The sequence below is a fragment of the Eleutherodactylus coqui genome, chromosome 1 (genome assembly GCF_035609145.1).
Source record: "Eleutherodactylus coqui strain aEleCoq1 chromosome 1, aEleCoq1.hap1, whole genome shotgun sequence".
Taxonomy (NCBI): Eukaryota; Metazoa; Chordata; class Amphibia; order Anura; family Eleutherodactylidae; genus Eleutherodactylus; species Eleutherodactylus coqui.
Window position 1 is genome coordinate 471090867 of NC_089837.1, and position 20986 is coordinate 471111852.

Below are 20986 nucleotides of genomic sequence, written 5' to 3' on the forward strand. Positions count from 1 at the left end.
AAAACGCGGCAGAAATCCAGCCGTGGGCATTAGCCCTTTAGGGTGGCTTTACTCGGAGGAATGTGCGTTTACTAGTACTTCAGCACAACATATTTGCGTCATGCATGAGTCTTTTTTTTGCGCACGGGACACGACCACGCCCTGATTTAAATGGCGAATTCATCTAATGATGTCCAGATGTGTTCTTTTTTTACGGACAGTTTCAATTCCTACATCCCCATGTGTATTGCGCGCACATTCGCACATCACCCATGGACTTCCATAGGGACATTTGTACACAAAAGTAGAGCATGTAAAGTTTTTTTTCGCAGGCAGGAAATGCGCACACAAAACACGGAAATGTGTATGAACCCATTGAAATCAATGGGTTGTATGCTCCGTGTGTTGCACACACACGTTTTGCGCATGTGAAGGAGCCCTAAAGCTCACCACCACGTTTAATGACCCTGAACTACCAGCATCATAGATCCCTAAGGGCCTCCGCAGATGAACGTATACGCTAATACGCTCGCCGCCACGGAGCGTATCTGCGCCTGAACAAGGTTTTGAGATGGCAATAATCAGGCTGATATACACATGCCAGCGTTTAGTACTGCAATATTTGCGTTCGCCATGCCAGTTTACACGCGTGATACTCCCTTTCTGTGGAATAGAATGGCTATTTAAAGCCAAATTCGGGCCGGCTGTCTTCTCTTCCCTGCGCCGTCCGCCGCGTCACACCCTTCTGCTTGCTTTTTTAACCCGCCATTGACTTTCATGGCAGCTTTATACGTAAGAGCGTCTTCACGTGAACGTATTTTTGTTATGTTTTGCAGCCGTGAAAACCACGGCCACGAAACACGGTGAAACAAAACCATTGATTTCAATGGTTTCATTTTCACGAGTAGGATTCTCGCGCGTTAATACTACGCACGAGAAAAGATGGAACTTGCCCTATCTTTCTCACACACAGTTTCTCTACGTGCGAGAAAGATTCGTCAGGACCCATCTTACACTTTTCTTTTCTTTGCCGGCGCTTATTAACACGAAATTTGAACGGTAAAAAAAAAAAAAATTACTTTTACCTGGTTCATGCGCTAATACACTCTGTAACGGCGAGCGTATTTGCGCATGCGCCAGTCTGCTTTGGCCCTTACATGCAGAAAATAGGGCAGGCCCCATCTTTTATGGTGTGCAGAAAATGCGTGTGGGAAGCACGCTTGTGAGAATGGACTCATTGAAATCAATGGCTTCAAAATGTTGCGTTGTTTATACGGGCGTGATTTTCAAGCGCGCAAAAATGTGTGAAACATGTTCGCCTCAGATGTTGGTAATTCAGCACAGTAAACCCAGTGGTCAGGCCGGTACATATTGATTCTGGACGCAGAAATGCGGATATAATACGCTTGCCAATGGCTGTCCTTAGGGGCCGATTTCTGAGAATGTGTTTTTGTTGCCCATAGCAACCAATCACAGCACAGCTTTCATTTTGCTGTCAGTTCTTGAGAAATGAAAGCTGCGCTGTGATTGGTTGCTATGGGCAACAAAGCCAATGTTTTCATTAGGGTTTTCATAAAGTTGCCCCATAATCTTTTGAAATAGGTGTTTTACTATATATTATATATTTTTTTTAATGCTCGTGTTTTTGGGCGCGTTTCCTGCAAATTATGACGCGTATTACATGCCAAAACGCCTGTAAAAAATGAAGACTTCATAAAGGAAGACATGAGATGTTTTTGTGGTGTTCTTTTTAACATCCCACCACAAAAAGCCCAGTGGTCGGTGTGAGGGGAGCGCCGTGCAACTGCGCCCATGACGGGCGCGTCACCCCGTCAGAGCTGTCGTTAGCGGCTGCAGTACCAGTGCCTGCCTGAAGAGGCGCTGCTGCAGCATCTGCAATGTGAATAAGCGGCTGCGCTGCTATACCGGGGAGGAAGCGGAGACAGATGCGAGCAGGGAGATAAGACGGAGGAGGCTGACAACCCTGTGAGGACGGAGGTAAGGAGCTGACAGGCTGTATATGGGGTAGGTAGATAGGGGGACATGACTGGGGGTGTAGCAGAGATGCGCCCATTGTCTGTGCCGGGATAGCTGTTGGGGTCCATTGTGTGCTCGTCCTCTGCAGATGGTGCCGGGATGCTGCATTGTGTGCGCTCTGCTCCAGCCCGGGGCTAATGGCGATGCCTGCCTGACGTCTGTGTAATCTCACTGGTGACATGTAATCCTACAGAGCCGGATTATCATCTGCTAGTCTGTATCCTCTCTATGTACAGTCGTATCCTCTCTCCATGCTCCATATATACAGTCGTATCCTCTCTCCATGCTCTATATATACAGTCATATCCTCTCTCCATGCTCCATATATACAGTCGTATCCTCTCTCCATGCTCCATATATACAGTCATATCCTCTCTCCATGCTCCATATATACAGTCGTATCCTCTCTCCATGCTCCATATATACAGTCGTATCCTCTCTCCATGCTCTATATATACAGTCGTATCCTCTCTCCATGCTCCATATATACAGTCGTATCCTCTCTCCATGCTCCATATATACAGTCATATCCTCTCTCCATGCTCCATATATACAGTCGTATCATCTCTCCATGCTCTATATATACAGTCGTATCCTCTCTCCATGCTCCATATATACAGTCGTATCCTCTCTCCATGCTCCATATATACAGTCATATCCTCTCTCCGTGCTCTATATATTCAGTCGTATCATCTCTTCCTGCTCTATATATACAGTCTTATCCTCCCCGCATGCAGCATGTATACATTCATATCCTCTCTCCATGCTCTATATATACAGTCTTCTCCTCTCTCCATGCACCATATATATATATACAGTCTTCTCCTCTCTCCATGCACCATATATATATACAGTCATATCCTCTATCCATGCACCATATATACAGTCATATCCTCTATCCATGCACCATATATACAGTCATATCCTTCCTGCATTTACCATATATAGTCATATCCTTCCTGCATGCAGCATATATACAGTCATTTCCTCTATCCACGTACAATATATACAGTCATATCCTCTGTCCATGCACCATATATACAGTCATATCCTCTGTCCATGCACTATATATACAGTCATATCCTCTCTCCATGCACCATATATACAGCCATATCCTCTTTCCATGCACCATATATACAGTCATATCCTCTATCCATGTACAATATATACAGTCATATCCTCTATTCATGCACCATATATACAGTCATATTCTCTCTCCATGCACCATATATACAGTCATATCCTCTATCCTTGCACCATATATACAGTCATATCCTTCCTGCATGCAGCATATATACAGTCATATCCTCTATCCATGTACAATATATACAGTCATATCCTCTATCCATGCACCATATATACAGTCGTATCCTCTCTCCATGCTCCATATATACAGTCATATCCTCTATCCTTGCGCCATATATACAGTCGTATCCTCCCTGGATGGGAATGGAAGGAGAGAGATGTCACTATTTCATGAGTTGCTTTTCTATGAAACGATTTATAGTTCCATAAACAATTGAATGATAATGGTTCAGGTGTAAACACGGCAGCTGGTGTGTGATAATTCGTTAGTTTATCATTCATTTCATGCGTGAAAATCATTGTCAGCTCCTTCGGTGAATGGTAGAGGCCAGTTTTCCTCATTTAACCCCTAGTGACCAGGGTGTTGTGCACCTAAAGTACCAGACAGGTTTCAGGGATTTTTCCCATGTGGCGGTTTTACTGCCCTGTGTTTTTTCTTCAGTCACTTAAATTACTTTTGCTGTGTTTTCCCGTCACATACAGGGATATTGTTTTATAGCTTTTTTTCACAATTTTTTTTAAAGCTTTTTTTGTTAAAAAACGATTTTTTTCAATTTATAGTTTATTTTTAAAATTAGTATATTTACGCTAAAACGAAGTACAGGAACGGGTTCCTCAGTTTTGCTATATTTTTTATATATAACTTGTATAGTCTCGGATTACAGGACGCGTATGGCGACGGTTTTGGTTGGCGTCGGCGGTGGGTCATTTACTTTTCTTTTTATATATAGAGGAGAAAGGGAAATATGAGCAACCACGGATATAGGAAGGCCTATGAGGGGCCGCCTGCATTCAGTCGCTGCGGGGTCCCACAACATGCCCTTGCAACGCAACATCACCGAAAAAAGGGGCTCTAAAAAATGTATATTCCAATTTAAAAATGGCTGTTTTTGTTGGCCTGTGTTTTTAGGGTTAAAAATACCACCAATAAAGTGCGCGGGGCTCATTCACGGGGCGTATGCGGTTGCGGTCTAAATCCGAAAAATCAGATCTGTTCAACTGAACTGGTGTGCGCACACGGGTTTTTTTGTTACTCGGACTGATAGTCCAAGTGAGGGCAAAAACACGTGGGCGCCTGTCGTAATACGCTTGCCGCTACAGAGCGTATTAGCGCATGAACCGTTTTTTTTTTTGACTATTCAAACTTCGCGCTAATGTGCGCCAATTTAAAAAAAAATTGGGGAGAGAGGTCCTACCTTTTTTTTGCACATACTATCTACAGACGAGAACGCCGCTAATGAAAACGGAACCAATAAAATCAATTTGCTGCGTCCTATTATGCAGCCATGATTTTCACGGCCGCATAATGCGACTAAAACACGCCGATGTGAAGAAGCCCTAAAAAAAATAATAATTCACAGCATGTCCTATTCCTGTCCGATTTCCGTACAGGTTCAGCACATTGGACAGCACACGGACGGGATGACCAAGCGCTGTCCAATGCGGGTTGCTCCCCAGAATCTTGAGCGCAACATATAGAACGCCTGTGTGTGCGGGCCCGAAGAAAGATGTGCCAAATTCACTGTGTGTGCGTCGCACGATACTTTGTCGCATTGTTACATCCGCGTCTCATTCATTTTTCACGCAGACAAAAAAAAAGAAAGCACAAAAATTGAGGTAACTTTTTTTTCTTACAAAATATGTAAAAATCGCGGCGCAACCACATGTAATATCCGTGTTCGCTGGGTTTTTATGCTCCCATAGACTTTTATGGGCAATTTTGAGCATTTTTTTTTTGCGCAACATTGATTCTCATGAAAAAAAAAACGTATTTGAATACAGCAACTTACTTTAAGGGGTCCGTGTTCTGTCAAGGCGGTTTCAGGGCGTAGTTATACATAATATTTTTTTTTCTACTCCGGCCGTTCCGTGCCATTGCACAAGAGTTTAAAAAAAAAAAAAAAAAGCGCGGTAAGATCGTCCCTGCCCTCGTTGTATTAACCACCTGTGGGAAAGATAAGCCAAGCCCTATCTTGTCTTGTAAGTAGAGTTCGCACCCAAGACGAGAGCTGGTGAACACGAAACCGCTGCAATGAATGGTTTCCTGTCGTCCCCCTGTGCGGACGTGAACATCTCGGCCGCATAACGGGACTAAATCATGTAGTCTGTTTAAGCCCTTAGGCCTCATTTACACGGACGTCATTTTAGCGCTCTGATAGCCACGCTTAAAAAAAACGTGGCTATCAGAGCATTCAATCGCGTGAATGAAGACTAGCTGCCTCCAGGTCGCGAAGACCCCCTTCATCCTCACAGGGAAGTTAAACGCCCTTCCCCTCCCTTTGCTGGCCGTCTCGCATAGCGAGACTATGGAGCCGCCGGCGTCGTGCCGTGAAAAAACAAGACAAGTCCTATCTTTGACAGTGAGAAATTTCAGCGGCAAAAAAAATTGCGCCAAAGTCCTATGTTTTGATATGCGATTTTTTTTTCTTTAGGCACGTCAAAAAATCGTTCATCTGAAAGAAGCCATAGGAAAGCGTAGGTTCTTTTAGATACGATTTTTTGACGCATCTACTCTGCATCACAATGGCGCTCGTGTGAAAGAGGCCTAAGTCCGTAAAAAATACGGACAGCTCACAGGCAGAAATACTTCCATGCAGGCGGAATTGTCCTGTAGGACGCAGCAAACTTTGCCGACATTGCTCATGCTTCATATTCATTGGAGATTTGTGCGTCTTGCAACGCACAAATCCCGCGCAATTTTCTCACCCGCGTGAAGCCGGTCTTACGCCTTCACACAGCTGTATTTTGCATCAGTATTTGGAAGCCAAAACTGGTCCAAAATACAGAAGAAATGCAAATCTTTCCATTATGGCTTCTTCGCAGAACGAGGTTTGAAGAGGTAGATTTGCACACGTCTGCGCATAGGGCTGTACTTTTCGGCAGGCAGGGCCCGTTCACAAGCGTGTGCGACATATATCCTTTCTATGCAATAAAAGACTCATTCGTGTTTTGCGCAGTGCATCACGCTTCTCCCTGAGTATTTGTGCCCCTCCCATAGACTTCTTTCTGACTTCTTTCGCATGCGTGAAATGTGCGCGCAAAACGCTCTGGTGGGGTTGAACCCGTTGAAATCAATGGGTTCTATTTATTGTGTTGTGCACACGCAGACCATGCGTGCGCAATTTCCGTGCAAACACGGTTGTGTGCAGAAGCCCTTAGACGTCCTGTAGACGCCATGTCTGGTTTTAGCGTCGCACACACGGCGTACAAGTTGTTAAATATTTCCGCGGATCTCTCCCCCGCACGCCGCTTGCACTTTGGGGTAAAATTGTCTGCATCTTTAGGGCTTAAACAGACGAACGTGTTTGCGCAGGTTGTGTGGAACATGAGAACGCAAAGCCATTGATTCCAATGGGTTCATACTCGCAAGTGTCTTTCTCGTGCGCAAATCCTACGCTCAATAAAAAATAGGACGCGCCCGATTATTCTAGCACATTTTTGTTATTTGTGCGAGAAAAGATAGGACTTGCCATAGAAGTCTACGGCAGGTTAAAAAAAAATAAAGGGAAGGTGTGATGCGGCGGACGGCGCAGGGGAAAGAAGACAGACGGCCTTGATTGAGCTTGCGGCAAGTATATTTGCACATACATTCATCTGTGGAAGCTCTAAGGGGGGCTTCACACAACATATGTGCAAAAAACGTTCGCCTTAGCGCACATGAAGGAGGTTGATGAGGTACATTTGCGCACATATCAACCTTTATTACCACATTGGCCAGTTCACACGCTCGCGCGACACACCTCTTCCGTGAATTAAAAGACTATTTAGCCCATTGAGGTCCAGACGTGTTCTTTTTTGCGCGGTTTTGCGCAGTGTTTCCCGCATCTCCTTGTGTGTGCTCGCCTCCCGTAGACTACATTGGGGGCCTTGCTGCTCAAAAGATGGAGCAGGTGCTACTTTTTTCCGCACACGTAAAATTTTCCAGCGCAATTGCGTAGTGTTTCGCAAACACTAAAAACCCACTTCGGCAAGCGTGACATGCGCTCGCCCGTGTGAATCCGGCCTTAGGGGGCCTTTACACTTGCAATAAAATTGCGCGACGCGAGAATGAGTGAAAACACAGAATTACGAGATTTTCAATGGTTTTATTCCCATTTGCGATGCTTTAACTCATGCGATGCTGCAGGGGAAAAAAAATCTCAGCATGTCCTATTTTTTTTAGTTTTTTTTTTTATTATCTCCCTTGTCTCCTTTTTACCGCAATGCGTTTTTAACATTAAAAATTCCTATTGACTTTTACGCGACAAAATTGCGAATATCAGCAATGGGATACGAGATTATTCTCACCAACATGCGGTATTCCCACGCGATGCCTTTTTGGGAAGTAGCGATCCTCCGGCGCGGCTGACAGCCACTACAGAGGATCGTGGAGTGTCACTGCTTTCAATGGGGAGGCCTCGCATCGCACCTTGCATGCCATGCGGTGCTGCTGCCGGCCCATTGAGGACAACGGGCGATGCGATGGCACGACCAAGGATAGGACATGCTGCGATCGCGCATCTGAATGACCCCATTTAAAACAATAGGGTTCATATTTGTGCGTCTTGCAATCTCACACGATTTTCTTGGCTGTGTAGAAACGGCCTACAAATCTGCAGTAACCGAGGAGCTGCACCTTATTACAGCTGCAGTCTTTCCTGTAAGACCCGTTTTAGATTCACGTAGTCAAAAAAAAGGAAATATGCCAGGCATATATATACATAAACTTACACCCTAAGGCTTACACATACGATCGGGATTTCGTCATCTTTTGCGGGCGTATGAAAACATTTATCTCAATGGTTTCATCGTAATTAGCGCGATTCTTGAGCAATTTGATCACGAGCGAGAGAAGGTAGGGCCGCACCTATCTTCCTGCTTTTTGGGTTTTTTTTAACGTAATTAAACAGTAAAAAAAATTGAGTTTTTTTGACTTGTTCATATGCAAATACGCTCCGTAGCGGCGAGCGTGTTAGCGCACGCACTCGTCAGTTTAAGCCCTCGTGGCGGCTTCACGCGGTGCAGCAGGCATCCCTCTTTCTGCTTCATTTACTCGTGTGCTTCTCTTATTCCTCCGTGTTGATGGGTGCGTGAAAACCTGACGCCGGGCTGTAAACGACGCACCGCGTGATGTATACAATAAATTCGGCGCCATGCGAGAGTGAGTTTAAAGGCAGAATTATGAAACCAATGATCTTCAATGGTTTCCTTCCCATTAGCAATGTTTTTACTGATGTGATGTTGCGAGAAAAAAAATCACGTGTCCTATCGTTTAGCGACGTGCGTTTTTTGTATTTTTTTATTGCCCAGGTTTCCCTATGGAGCCTTTTTTTTTTTAATGCAACATACGAAACTTTCAATTTTCATGCAATGCGGTTTTATATTAGAAGGTCCTATTTTCTTTCGCGATAAAAAAATGCGCGATTGTATCGCGGGCGGCAGCGCCGAAAGATACTTCTCAAGAAAAAGCATCGCTGAGGCGCAGAAATCGCGGGAATGAAGTAAAATCGCGGTCACCCTTGTAAAACTAGCCTTAAACACACGACCGTGTTTATGGAGCTTTTTGTGTCCGTGATTTTTTTTTTTTTACGCGCAATAGATCGGGGGGGGGGGGGGGGAGTTTTTTTTACACATTAATGTTGCCAGACACATGTGATCTTCTTGTGGACCTAAGAGCTTCTTCAGATGATCGTACTTGCGCATTTTTTGAGCGAGTAAAATATACGCGCGATTGGCAGAGAGTAGAACAAATGGATGTCAGTGGGTTCGTTCTCATGACCGTGTCTTGCGCGCACATTTTATACACGCGAAAAAAATAGTGCCCCCTCTATTCTTCTGTGTATTTGCACATCGAGGGCCCCATACAAGTCTATGGGAGGTGCGCAATTCTGTGAAAAACAGGAACGCATCTGGACCACATTAGGCTAAATAGCCTTTCATACCATAGAAGGGGTGTGTCACGCGCACGTGTGAACTGTCGTACGCAAAAAGTACAGTACTATGCACAGACGCGCAAAATCTATCAAACCTCGTCCACCGCACAAATATGTTGCACTGAGGCGAGCGTATTAGCGTATACGCTCATCTGGTTCCGCTCAAAATCTTGAAGATAGGTCAGCAATATCTGAGTCCCGGAAAACCTCTTTAAGGCTACTTTCACACAGAAATTTTTTAGCAAAATGCGGATAATTTCTGCATCAAAAACCATTGGCGCGGACTAGGATGTAGAATTCGGCTGCAGTTTTGCAGCTGATCGCAGCTCTTCAGCGACCGCTAGCTCCTGACAGAAGTACGGAAACACACCTACAAATGGACGCTTGCTGCATGCACATAGCGGCAATTCTCTCAATACTTTTCACAGTAACAGACTAAAATATAAATTCTTTATTAGGGATATATTAAAAGACATAAATGGGCTAACACACAAACAAAAAAAATATAAACCAGAAAAGTCCGTAACTTTTTGGTATACTACTGGCCTCCACTCAAAAACCAGATATGTGTGTGGGGCCAGATAACAGATCAGTGCTACAAGCAAGTAGTAGGAAGAGCTTAGTCACTTCCTAAACTGGTAAAGATCATACAGCATCAAGATATGGAGGTATGATGCTCCTCTAACTTGGTATTGAAGTGCTGTAATGATCTACCAGAGTGATTGCTGTCTTAGACAGTATCCAACATAAAGACGTGTCGATATCTCAAACTCTTTAACATCAATCACGGGCAATGAGAAAAAGTTTTCCTATAATAAGGATTTTTCACAATCGGACACTCATAATCGGAGTGTTTAAATGAACTGTGCTCGACGCGTTTCCCCACAAGAAAAATTGTGGTTCATCAGGAGCTCAGATGAACCCCGCCTGCCTTCTCCTCCGGGTTATCAGCTGTGACTAACAGCTGACAACCTGTCCTGCCTCTCTGATTGATTGTAGAAGCAGGAGGCTTAAATCCCCGCCGTAATTTTACATATGGCTGGGCTTTAAGCCCAGGATCGGGCATCGTATATTTACTGTGCCTGGTCCTAAATGGGTTAATTAGTATGAAATATTATTTTCCAACTTTCTGTTGGCCAAACCTGGGGTGCGTCTCTGAAAAATATAGTAAATCCATGTACACACTTCAAAGAAAGTCGGCACCAAACAGATGCTGGAATGAAGAGTGTGTTCTGGTTAATTTAGGAGGGATAGAATAATGTAGCAAAGTCTATATTATCAATATATTTCCAAGCGATTAGATAATGCGTCACTATTACAGTTGATGCCCTGTTTAAGGCTGGTTCACCGGTCGTCTTGTGTGCCACATAGCCAAGTACCCCTGAAAATCTGAAACAATCAAGAGGGAATAACAGAGAGGTTCCATAGTTGCCTAAGGAGATATGGCTTCACTTTTTGAGGACTATATTATTGTGGGATTCCTGGAGACTGTGTCTGGTTGTCCAGTTATAAACTATGACCTATATGCAGAATAGGCCATCAAAAGTAGGTCAATAGGTCAGGGTCCTCTGCCAATTAGCTGTTTTGTTGGGCCGCTGCGCTCATGCATTGAGTTGATTTCTGCAGGATGCAGACAGCTCCGTTCCCACTGCACTGGCCAGGTTTGGTATTGCAGACCAAGTTCCCATTGAAGCATGTCCTATTTTGGTAAGGATTACATGCATAATATGCACTAATATAGGCTGTGGGGGTTTAATATATGCAGCAAATATGCATATACATGTGTATTTGCTGTATACTGTGTATTTTACCCATGTGAAAAATACACACATAATGCATACACCTGTGTGGGTGAGCCCTGAGGGGTTCTGTGCGCAGTCAGTTGTAAACACACTGGAAGTACGCCTCTGTGAGTAAGTCATAAGACTTCCGTCACACAGTTTATTTTGTGGCCTTCTTTTGGTTGAAAAACATTGCATTTAAAAATGCTAATTTTTTATGTTACATACTTTATTTAATGAGGCTTTTACAAAATAGTGTGTGTTAGTACCAACATTTTTTGTTTCATCTTCTTACTGGGGCTTTTAACTTAAATGCAATTAAAATTTTTTCTTCAAATCTAGTCGTCTCTTTAAAATATTCCAAAATACTGCAGCAGTTACGGCGGGCCCGAATAAATCGACCTTTTGGAATATTTAAAAGCCATGTGTGCAAGTGGACAGGATATAAAAACTTTGTGTCAATATCCTTGAGATAACTCTGTCAAGAGTTTTTTCTGGTACTGGTCTATATATATGGTGATGGGTAGAAAATTGTAATTCTCCCTACTATAACAAGGAACAAAAAGAAGTCATTAGAGTTGATATAGTTAAAAAAGTGATCCCGTTTTGCCTCCTCACCGCTCCATATAAAGATGACATCATCAATAAACCGCTTCCAGAGGACCAGGCCCGACCCAGAGTCGCCAGCCAATGAGATGTTAGATCTTTCCTACTCACTAATGTATGGGCTGGTGTAAGTTGGGGCGAACTTGGTACCCATTTTTTAACAATTTCACACGGTTTGGAAAAATTAAGATAGGAAAAACTCAAAGAAAAACTTTGTTGCAGTTAAAGTTTAATAGACGCAATGTAATGAACAGACAGGCTTGATTTAAAAAAAAAAAAAAAAAAAAATCCGTAAATATTGGCCACTCCTTAAACAAGATAAAATTATTGGGCCACTCCTATCAGTTTTGTTTATAGAAAGGCAAAATATTTAGAGAACCTTGTGGCCCCTACGCTGGTGAAAAAAAAACTACATATGGAAAATACAAGAGTAGGTTTAGGTTTTACCCCTTCTAGAAATTGCTCATTAAAAATCATAGTCCTATTAGAGGTTTAAAAAAATGCAGATATGACCCTGTCACTCAAAATTAGGGACTCAATGCATTGCGCCACCAAGGGGATAATTTATATAATGAAATACCCTTGCAATAGATTATATGTAGGGCGGACTAAGCGTACTTTCAAAACCAGAGTGGGAGAACATTTAAGTAATATAAAAAAAAAAAATAGTAATTGTGGATCATTCCCTTTCGAAACATTATGCCAAAAAACATGGGGGTTCCTTAAAGGGCACCACCCACAGCTTTGCTATTGAGAATGTGTGTCCTAGCATGACGGCCGGTGATTTTATTATGAAAATGTCATGAGCGGAATCCAAATGGATTTTTAATTCGGATATGTTGGCCCCAAAGGGGTAAAAATGGGGTATTGAATAATTTACTTTTAATAAGTGATTTTTGATTAAAAGGTATTTTTTTAGTGTTGGGTTTTTTGTTTGTTTTTTGATTATAGATTGTCTATTTGTTTTTTGAACTATAATGTATAGTTTTTTAATTTGCTACTGATTTATAAATCTTTTTGCTATTTTTTTCTCTTGGCTATTATTTTTTGGTATGGAGGGTTGTCATGGCTGGACTTCTGGTTAATTGTACTGATTGGAAGGGGTTTTTCTTGTGAGGCACCTACTGCTATATGTAGAACCACTTTGGCGCATGTGCGCTATATCTGAGGAAGAAACATTTGTTTTGAAACGCTTTGGGTTTTGGGCTGCTGTGTGACATTGTGAGTTAGACGCTACCGATCGGGGCGACTCTTATAATATTGTTCCTGCTGACGTCTATCCAGTAGTTCATGTAGCCTTCCTATCTTTATAATGGGAGAGTTTTACCCGGCGCCGCTCACCCTTGCGTATATGAACCACGCGTCCCACATGGTTTTCACCTCATCAGTGGCGAGATAAGATGTATTGGTACTATTGCTTTGTATTTCACCTCTCCTCTTTAGCTCTGTTATATTTGCTTTTATTATTATTTTACCAGCTCGATACTCTGGCATCGTTATAACGCATATTGAATGTGGCTTTTATTAATCTCCTCAGTTTTGGACTAGCAACGTTACTGTTAATTACCAGAAGAGGAAGAATTAACTTCTTTGACCTCTCAAATGAATACCGTAAAGAGGATCATTCCACACCTCAAAAAACAGAAGAAATATTCAGGTTGCTGGCCCAGCTTCAGAGTGTTTTGGCGGTAAAACATGATATTATATATGTAATTTTACGCACATGATAACCGTACCGTGACACTACTGGTCAAACAGCTTAAAAGTCTAGGGAAAACATGAGATGTCTTTTAGAATCTCCCGGGCATAAAATTACCCATCCACAGGAAATTGCTAATGCATTAGCCTCTTGATACTCCTCCCTTTATACGGTAATCTAAGAGAAGATACAAAACGCATCAACCCCAACCGAAAGACATTTCAAACTATCTTCAAAACATTAATCTCCTGCGCCCGTATACCGACCATTTGGCCTTTCTTTCTACACCCATCTCTATGTCTGAAGTTCTAGAAACCATAAAACCTCTCAAATCTCTGGGCCCAGATGGCTTCTCTCATGGTTATTATATAAGAAATAATCTTCCCTTCTGGACCCATATCTGGTGGCCCTTTTTTAGTGAGGGAAAGTATAGGATAGGAGTTCCTTTCGATATTGTTGTATCTTGTCTCCACCGGAACTTAGGGGTGGAGACAAGGGTTTGGCAGTGTCTCTGACAGGGAGGGGCTAGCTCACACCCCCAGCAGTGGATTGGATATAAGTGTCCCCGGAATGGTGGTTCAGTTCTCCAGCAGCGGGGTGGCTGACCGCCAGCTGCCGCCACCTGTCACTCACTGCTGGCGTCCTCTTCTGTCACTTACCCCGCCATGCTCTACGTTCTAGCAGCTGATACTGATAGCTCACACGCCGGAGCTCAGACTCTTCTTCTGCCCAAGCACCTTCCCTGTATTGGAGCCCGTTGCCATCACTGTGTTGGTCTTCTGCTGACAAGCAGTGGGCACGGCACTAACGCAGCTGATAGTGCACCAGTGTTGCTTTCGTGGCCACCTTTTCCCCATGGAACTTTCCCCACTGCGCTCACATTGTTTCCTGCTCCACGCTGCCCTGCGATGAGTGCTCCCTGGTCCACTGACACACTCCCGTGCCACCGTCTGTCTGCGATTTCTGTATGCTGCCTCCTATGCATGGATGCTTTTACGGCATCCCAGTCCCCGGCATCCTCGCATGGCTACTACTTGTACCTCTATTCAGCCCCGCCGGATCACTGCCGCTGCTCTATTCTGTCTGGCAAACACTCAGTGTCCCCGGATGCCTTGCTGCCCACTCACTTGCTGTCCACATACACACTGTCCTGCTTGCTCCCCTGGCCCTTACTGCTGTATCTTGTCAGCCAATCCGAAGCTAGACAGGGGCATTAACTCCTGGTGACATCTGTCACACTCCTACCTTCCGGTGGCATCAAGATACAATACTACCGTTCCTTTCCCCTAAAAATGCTAGCGGTCCTTATAGCAACTTTAAACAAAACTTCTAAAGAAGTGATATCCTCAACTCATTTTGGCCTATTTTCTTATTGAACACTGATGTAAAAATATGTATCACATATAGAAAAATACATGTGGAGAGGATGCAGCTCTTGTATCAGTAAGTATCTGGCCGCTCTATGTGATTGTTTGATGTAAAATATGTGCTAAGATCCTCCGCATCCGACTTTTTTCTACCCTTCCAACGTTAATTGCTGTAATCAAGTAGGCTTTGTCCCACCGAGACAGGCTGCCGATGGAACCCGTCGGTTCCTGAATCTCATCAAAACTGCTGAACTTCGTCCTAGAACTTCTTTATTTTTAGCCCTAGACGTAGAAAACACGTTCGATCAGATTCACTTGGGTTATTTGAGGTTGCCTTAGAGAAATTTGGTTTCTCTGGCCCCACTAAATCTGCGATCCTGTCATTATATTCAGCACCATCTGGGTGCATTTCCTCTTTATTTCCATTGGTTCTCGGCAGGGCTGCCCTCTCACCCCTTATTTTTGCCCTTCTTATGGATTCTTTAGCTGAACTGATTAGAGTGAATAATAACATTAGAGGAATTAAATTAGGACATCAGAAACATAAAATAGGACTACATGCAGAAGACATCATCTTAGCTTTAGGCCTCATGTCCACGGGGAAAATCAAGCCCGCCGCGGATTCTTCATGTAGAATCCGTAGCGGGTCCTTCCTGCCCCGCGGACATGAAGCCTAAAAATCAGAATAAACTCACCTGCTCCGGACGATGCGGAGCCTGCGGGAGCCGTCCCCGCGGGAGACCCGCATTAAAATGGAGCATGTCCATTTTTTCCCCACACGCGGATCCGCGCCTGACGGGAAAAATGACACCCGCAGGTATTTAACTACCTGCGGGTGTCCAATGCATCCCTATGGGCGCGCGGATCCACGTGCGGGAGAAACGCTGCAAATTTTAAGCCCGTGGACATGAGGCCTTAGTGAACCCTATCCCCTCTTCTCAATCTAATCTCTGATTTTGGAAACATTTCGTGCTATTGGGTAAACAATACAAAATCTTAATAGCTGGGTATTGGGATTGATGATAAAACAAGGCAACATATAATTAATTCCTTCCTGTATGTATGGAATAATCACCCCATACCTTATCTAGGTATTCATTTAACAAGCCCTAACTCGTACACATTCAGCAAAAATTATTTGCCAATGTTAACTACTTTCCACAACTTTTAAATAACTTTGGTAAACCGTTTATTCCCTGAGCAGGGAGGATAGCAGCAGCTAAAGTAATGGCTTTGCCACACATTCTCTACATTTTTAGGACGGTAGCGATTTCAAACTGCTTTACTAAACTACAGACTGTTCTTAACAATTTTATTTGGGTTTGTACTCATGCTAGAATTTAATTTTCCACTTTAGCTAAACCCTATGAAATAGATGATATGAAGGTCCCTGACGTTAAATGTTATTTTCACATAGCGATCCTGGACCAAATCATACATTGGTGGGAGTATTTAGCCTGCAAAAAAGAAGGCTGAGATGAGACTTAATAGCGGCCTACAAATATCTGAAGGGCTGTCACAGTGCAGAGGGATGAGCCCTATTCTCATCTGTACAAGGAAAGACTAGAAGCAATGGGATGAAACTAAAAGGGAGGAGAGACAGATTAGATTAGAGTGGAACAGGTTGCCACGGGAGGTGGTGAGTTCTCCTTCAATGGAAGTGTTCAAACAAAGGCTGGACAAATATCTGTCTGGGATGATTTAGTGAATCCTGCACTGCGCAGGGGGTTGGACCCGATGATCCTGGAGGTCATACAGGACAGAGCTCCGATGTTGGAGGCTGTTCCACATATGTATGTTACAGTATACAGGACAGCGCTCCGATGTTGGAGGCTGTTCCACATATGTATGTTACAGTATACAGGACAGCGCTCCGATGTTGGAGGCTGTTCCACATATGTATGTTACAGTTTACAGGACAGCGCTCCGATGTTGGAGGCTGTTCTGCATATGTATGTTACAGTGTACAGGACAGAGCTCCGATGTTGGATGCTGTTCCACATATGTATGCTACAGTATACAGGACAGAGCTCCGATGTTGGAGGCTGTTCCACATATGTATGCTACAGTATACAGGACAGAGCTCCGATGTTGGAGGCTGTTCTACATATGTATGTTACAGTATGCAGGATAGTGCTCTGATGTTAGAGGCTGTTCCTCATATGTATGTTACAATGTACAGGACAGAGCTCTGATGTTGGAGGCTGTTCCACATATGTATGCTACAGTATACAGGACAGCACTCCGATGTTGAAGGCTGTTTTGCATATGTATGTTACAGTATACAGGACAGCGCTCTGATGTTGGAGGCTGTTTTGCATATGTATGTTACAGTATGCAGGATAGCGCTCTGATGTTGGAGGCTGTTTTGTGCATGTATGTTACAGTATACAGGACAGAGCTCCGATGTTGGATGCTGTTCCACATATGTATGCTACAGTATACAGGACAGAGCTCCGATGTTGGAGGCTGTTCTACATATGTATGTTACAGTATGCAGGATAGCGCTCTGATGTTAGAGGCTGTTCCTCATATGTATGTTACAATGTACAGGACAGAGCTCTGATGTTGGAGGCTGTTCTGCATATGTATGCTACAGTATACAGGACAGCACTCCGATGTTGAAGGCTGTTTTGCATATGTATGTTACAGTATACAGGACAGCGCTCTGATGTTGGAGGCTGTTCTGCATATGTATGTTACAGTATGCAGGATAGTGCTCTGATGTTGAAGGCTGTTTTGCATATGTATGTTACAGTATACAGGACAGCACTCCGATGTTGGAGGCTGTTCTGCATATGTATGTTACAGTATGCAGGACAGCGCTCCGATGTTGGAGGCTGTTCTGCATATGTATGTTACAGTATGCAGGATAGTGCTCTGATGTTGAAGGCTGTTTTGCATATGTATGTTACAGTATACAGGACAGCACTCCGATGTTGGAGGCTGTTCTGCATATGTATGTTACAGTATGCAGGATAGTGCTCTGATGTTGGAGGCTGTTTTGCATATGTATGTTACAGTATACAGGACAGCGCTCTGATGTTGGAGGCTGTTCTACATCTGTATGTTACAGTATACAGGACAGAGCTCTGATGTTGGAGGCTGTTCTACATCTGTATGTTACAGTATACAGGACAGAGCTCTGATGTTGGAGGCTGTTCCATATATATATGCTACAGTATACAGGACAGCGCTCCGATGTTGGAGGCTGTTCCACATATGTATGTTACAGTATGCAGGATAGTGCTCTGATGTTGGAGGCTGTTCCAAATATGTATGTTACAGTATACAGGACAGAGCTCCGATGTTGGAGGCTGTTCTGCATATGTATGTTACAGTATGCAGGATAGTGCTCTGATGTTGGAGGCTGTTCCACATATGTATGTTACAGTATGCAGGATAGTGCTCTGATGTTGGAGGCTGTTCCAAATATGTATGCTACAGTACACAGGACAGAGCTCCGATGTTGGAGGCTGTTCTGCATATGTATGTTACAGTATACAGGACAGAGCTCCGATGTTGGAGGCTGTTCCACATATGTATGTTACAGTATACAGGACAGCGCTCCGATGTTGGAGGCTGTTCTGCATATGTATGTTACAGTATACAGGACATTCTTCCGATGTTGGAGGCTGTTCTGCATATGTATGCTACAGTATACAGGACAGAGCTCCGATGTTGGATGCTGTTCCACATATGTATGCTACAGTATACAGGACAGAGCTCCGATGTTGGAGGCTGTTCTGCATATGTATGTTACAGTATACAGGACAGCGCTCTGATGTTGGAGGCTGTTCCATATATATATGCTACAGTATACAGGACAGCGCTCCGATGTTGGATGCTGTTCCACATATGTATGTTACAGTATACAGGACAGAGCTCCGATGTTGGAGGCTGTTCTGCATATGTATGTTACAGTATACAGGACATTCTTCCGATGTTAGAGGCTGTTCTGCATATGTATGTTACAGTATACAGGATAGAGCTCTGATGTTGGAGGCTGTTTTGTGTATGTATGTTACAGTATACAGGACAGAGCTCCGATGTTGGATGCTGTTCCACATATGTATGCTACAGTATACAGGACAGAGCTCCGATGTTGGAGGCTGTTCTGCATATGTATGCTGCAGTCTATAGGATAGAGCTCTGATGTCAGATAAGAGACCAACACTGAATTGGAAATTGATAATTTTTATAAAAATAGCTAAATAAAATCTTTTTTTTTTTTGAGTAATTCCAAGGAATCCGCAATGCGCTTTCCCACCTAAAATAAATAAGAGCAGGGGAGTGTGCAGGAGGCAGGGAAATTGGATTGGAAAGGGTTAATGTCGGCTGTTTTGTGATATGTTTATCGAGTCTGTTGCCCGGACTGTTACCTCTCAAGTTTGTTATTTTATGTTAATTATTTTAAAATAACTTCAATAAAAAAAATCATGAAATTAATGGAGTTTTTTTTTTGCAAGCTAGAAAAACACGATAAAAAACTGTGCAGGATGGAAGCCCCGTGCAGCCTGTATAGACTGAGCATGCTTGTAAGCATATATTCTGCACTATTGCACAGCCTGAGTGTATATAGCGCCCTGGAGAAATCCGGAGCTGACAGAAGGGTAGAGGGGAGCGGAGCTACCGGACGGAGAGGAAATGATGCAGCGTGATAGCTCTTCCTGGAAGGAGGTATTTTTAGGTCTTGTTTGGAAAAGCTGTAAATGTAGGAGGTTCAGGTCTTGTCATCCTTTTATGGGAGAATTAGCGGAGCGCTTTCAGAAGGGCTGGACCTCTATGGAGTCCTTAACTGTGTAGCACAAGACTGATGCCACGAAGATGTAGGGGCAGAAATATACTGCTCTGATCACATACTGCGCTCTGGAGAATGAAAGATGGTGTGAGAAATCCTGGTATCTGCTAACCTTGGGAAATAACAGATTGCACTGAAGGTCTGTGTAAACATCATTGTGGAGATAGCCGCAAAGAACGGAGAAACCGGAGAACACAGACATGAAGAACCTTTCCCTCTAATACACTAAACATAGAAGATGCGTCACATGGAAAGCTACATTTGCTTTGGATCATGTGTACTTCTGGGTGCACCCGAGTATCAGATCACTGCTGGTTATGGAGATTTCATATATTAACTTTAGACTGCCTGTCCACGGCCGGGAGAGCAGAGGAGCGCACTGATAGGCTGATCGCAGAATGCCGCGAGTTCAATCCTGCGAGCGGAGAATCGCTATGATTCTCCGCTTGTGAATGTTGGGCTGTGCTTTCCATAGTTAGCCTATGGAAAACTTTTCATAGCGTGATCCGCAGGTGATCTATCGCATGCAAATCATCGCCCGTGGACAGGAGCCTAAGGCTGGGTTCACACAGCCGATTTGCTGCGGTTTTGCAGCGTTTTTTCCGTTTCGGTTTTGCCGCAGAAGAAATGCTTCTGCGGCAAAACCGCTTCAAAGGTTTATTTTGGCTTGCGGATTTTCTTGCGGAAAAGTCCGCAAGCGTTTTTTTCCGCAGCGTTTTTGACTTTTTGCCACGGATTTTGCTGCGTCCATAGAAGTCTATGGACAAAAAAGCGCTGCGGAAAAGACAGAAGAATGCTGCATCTTTGAAAACCGCGCCGCAGTTGCATTTCCGCACTGCAGCTGTGCGGAAAAAAATCCGCCCTGGTAGAACAGCTTTTTTGCAAAACTCATTTGTGCTGCATTGCACTGCAAACACAGCGGTTTTGCCGCAGTGCGGATATGCAATGGCAAACCGCGGCAAAACCGCAGTAAATCCGCCCTGTGTGAACCCAAGCTTAAGGCACTTTTCCGGAAATAGAAAACATGGCTGCTTTTATTCCAAAAACAGCAGCACACCAGTCTAAGACCTCCTTCCCTCTAGTGTAATTTGGGGCCGTGTGCCATGTAAATCTACAGACAGCACACAGACCCATTATAGCCCATGAGGCTGTACACAAGAACCTTTTTTCACATGGACCCTGTGAACATAACTCATCGCATGTCCTATTCCTGGCAGTTTCATGAACAACAATTAGGACATGTCAATGCATGTCAATGTATTGTGACCGCGTACATCGGGCTGTACATGAGGTGTGTCCGGGTGTCTGCAGTGCAAGTTGCACTACAGTCGTAACTCACACTAAGGGGCTAACCACACTGTCTGTCGCTTTGTCTGATTCAGCAATGGAGTTCCAAAGTGTGTCCCGGCCTGACCACGGGTCTCCCGACTTGAATTCAAAGCATGTATGATGCTCCGAGTCCAGGTCCGGCAGCCCATGGGCAGGCCGGGACACATGTC

At 43.9% G+C, this 20986-nt stretch overlaps 1 protein-coding gene across 4 annotated transcripts in view; it reads left to right on the top strand.

Moving 5' to 3' along the window:
- The first annotated feature begins 1886 nt into the window (after positions 1 to 1886).
- B4GALNT1 (beta-1,4-N-acetyl-galactosaminyltransferase 1) overlaps positions 1887 to 20986 on the top strand; it is an 87114-nt gene continuing 68014 nt past the window's right edge. The window contains exons 1-2 of one of the 4 annotated variants that reach the window (XM_066584408.1): positions 1935 to 1977; positions 13158 to 13308. In XM_066584408.1, coding sequence (XP_066440505.1) covers positions 13223 to 13308 — 86 coding nt within the window. In that variant the 5' untranslated portion in view covers positions 1935 to 1977; positions 13158 to 13222. The other 3 variants (XM_066584410.1, XM_066584409.1, XM_066584411.1) reach the window with 3 other exon arrangements.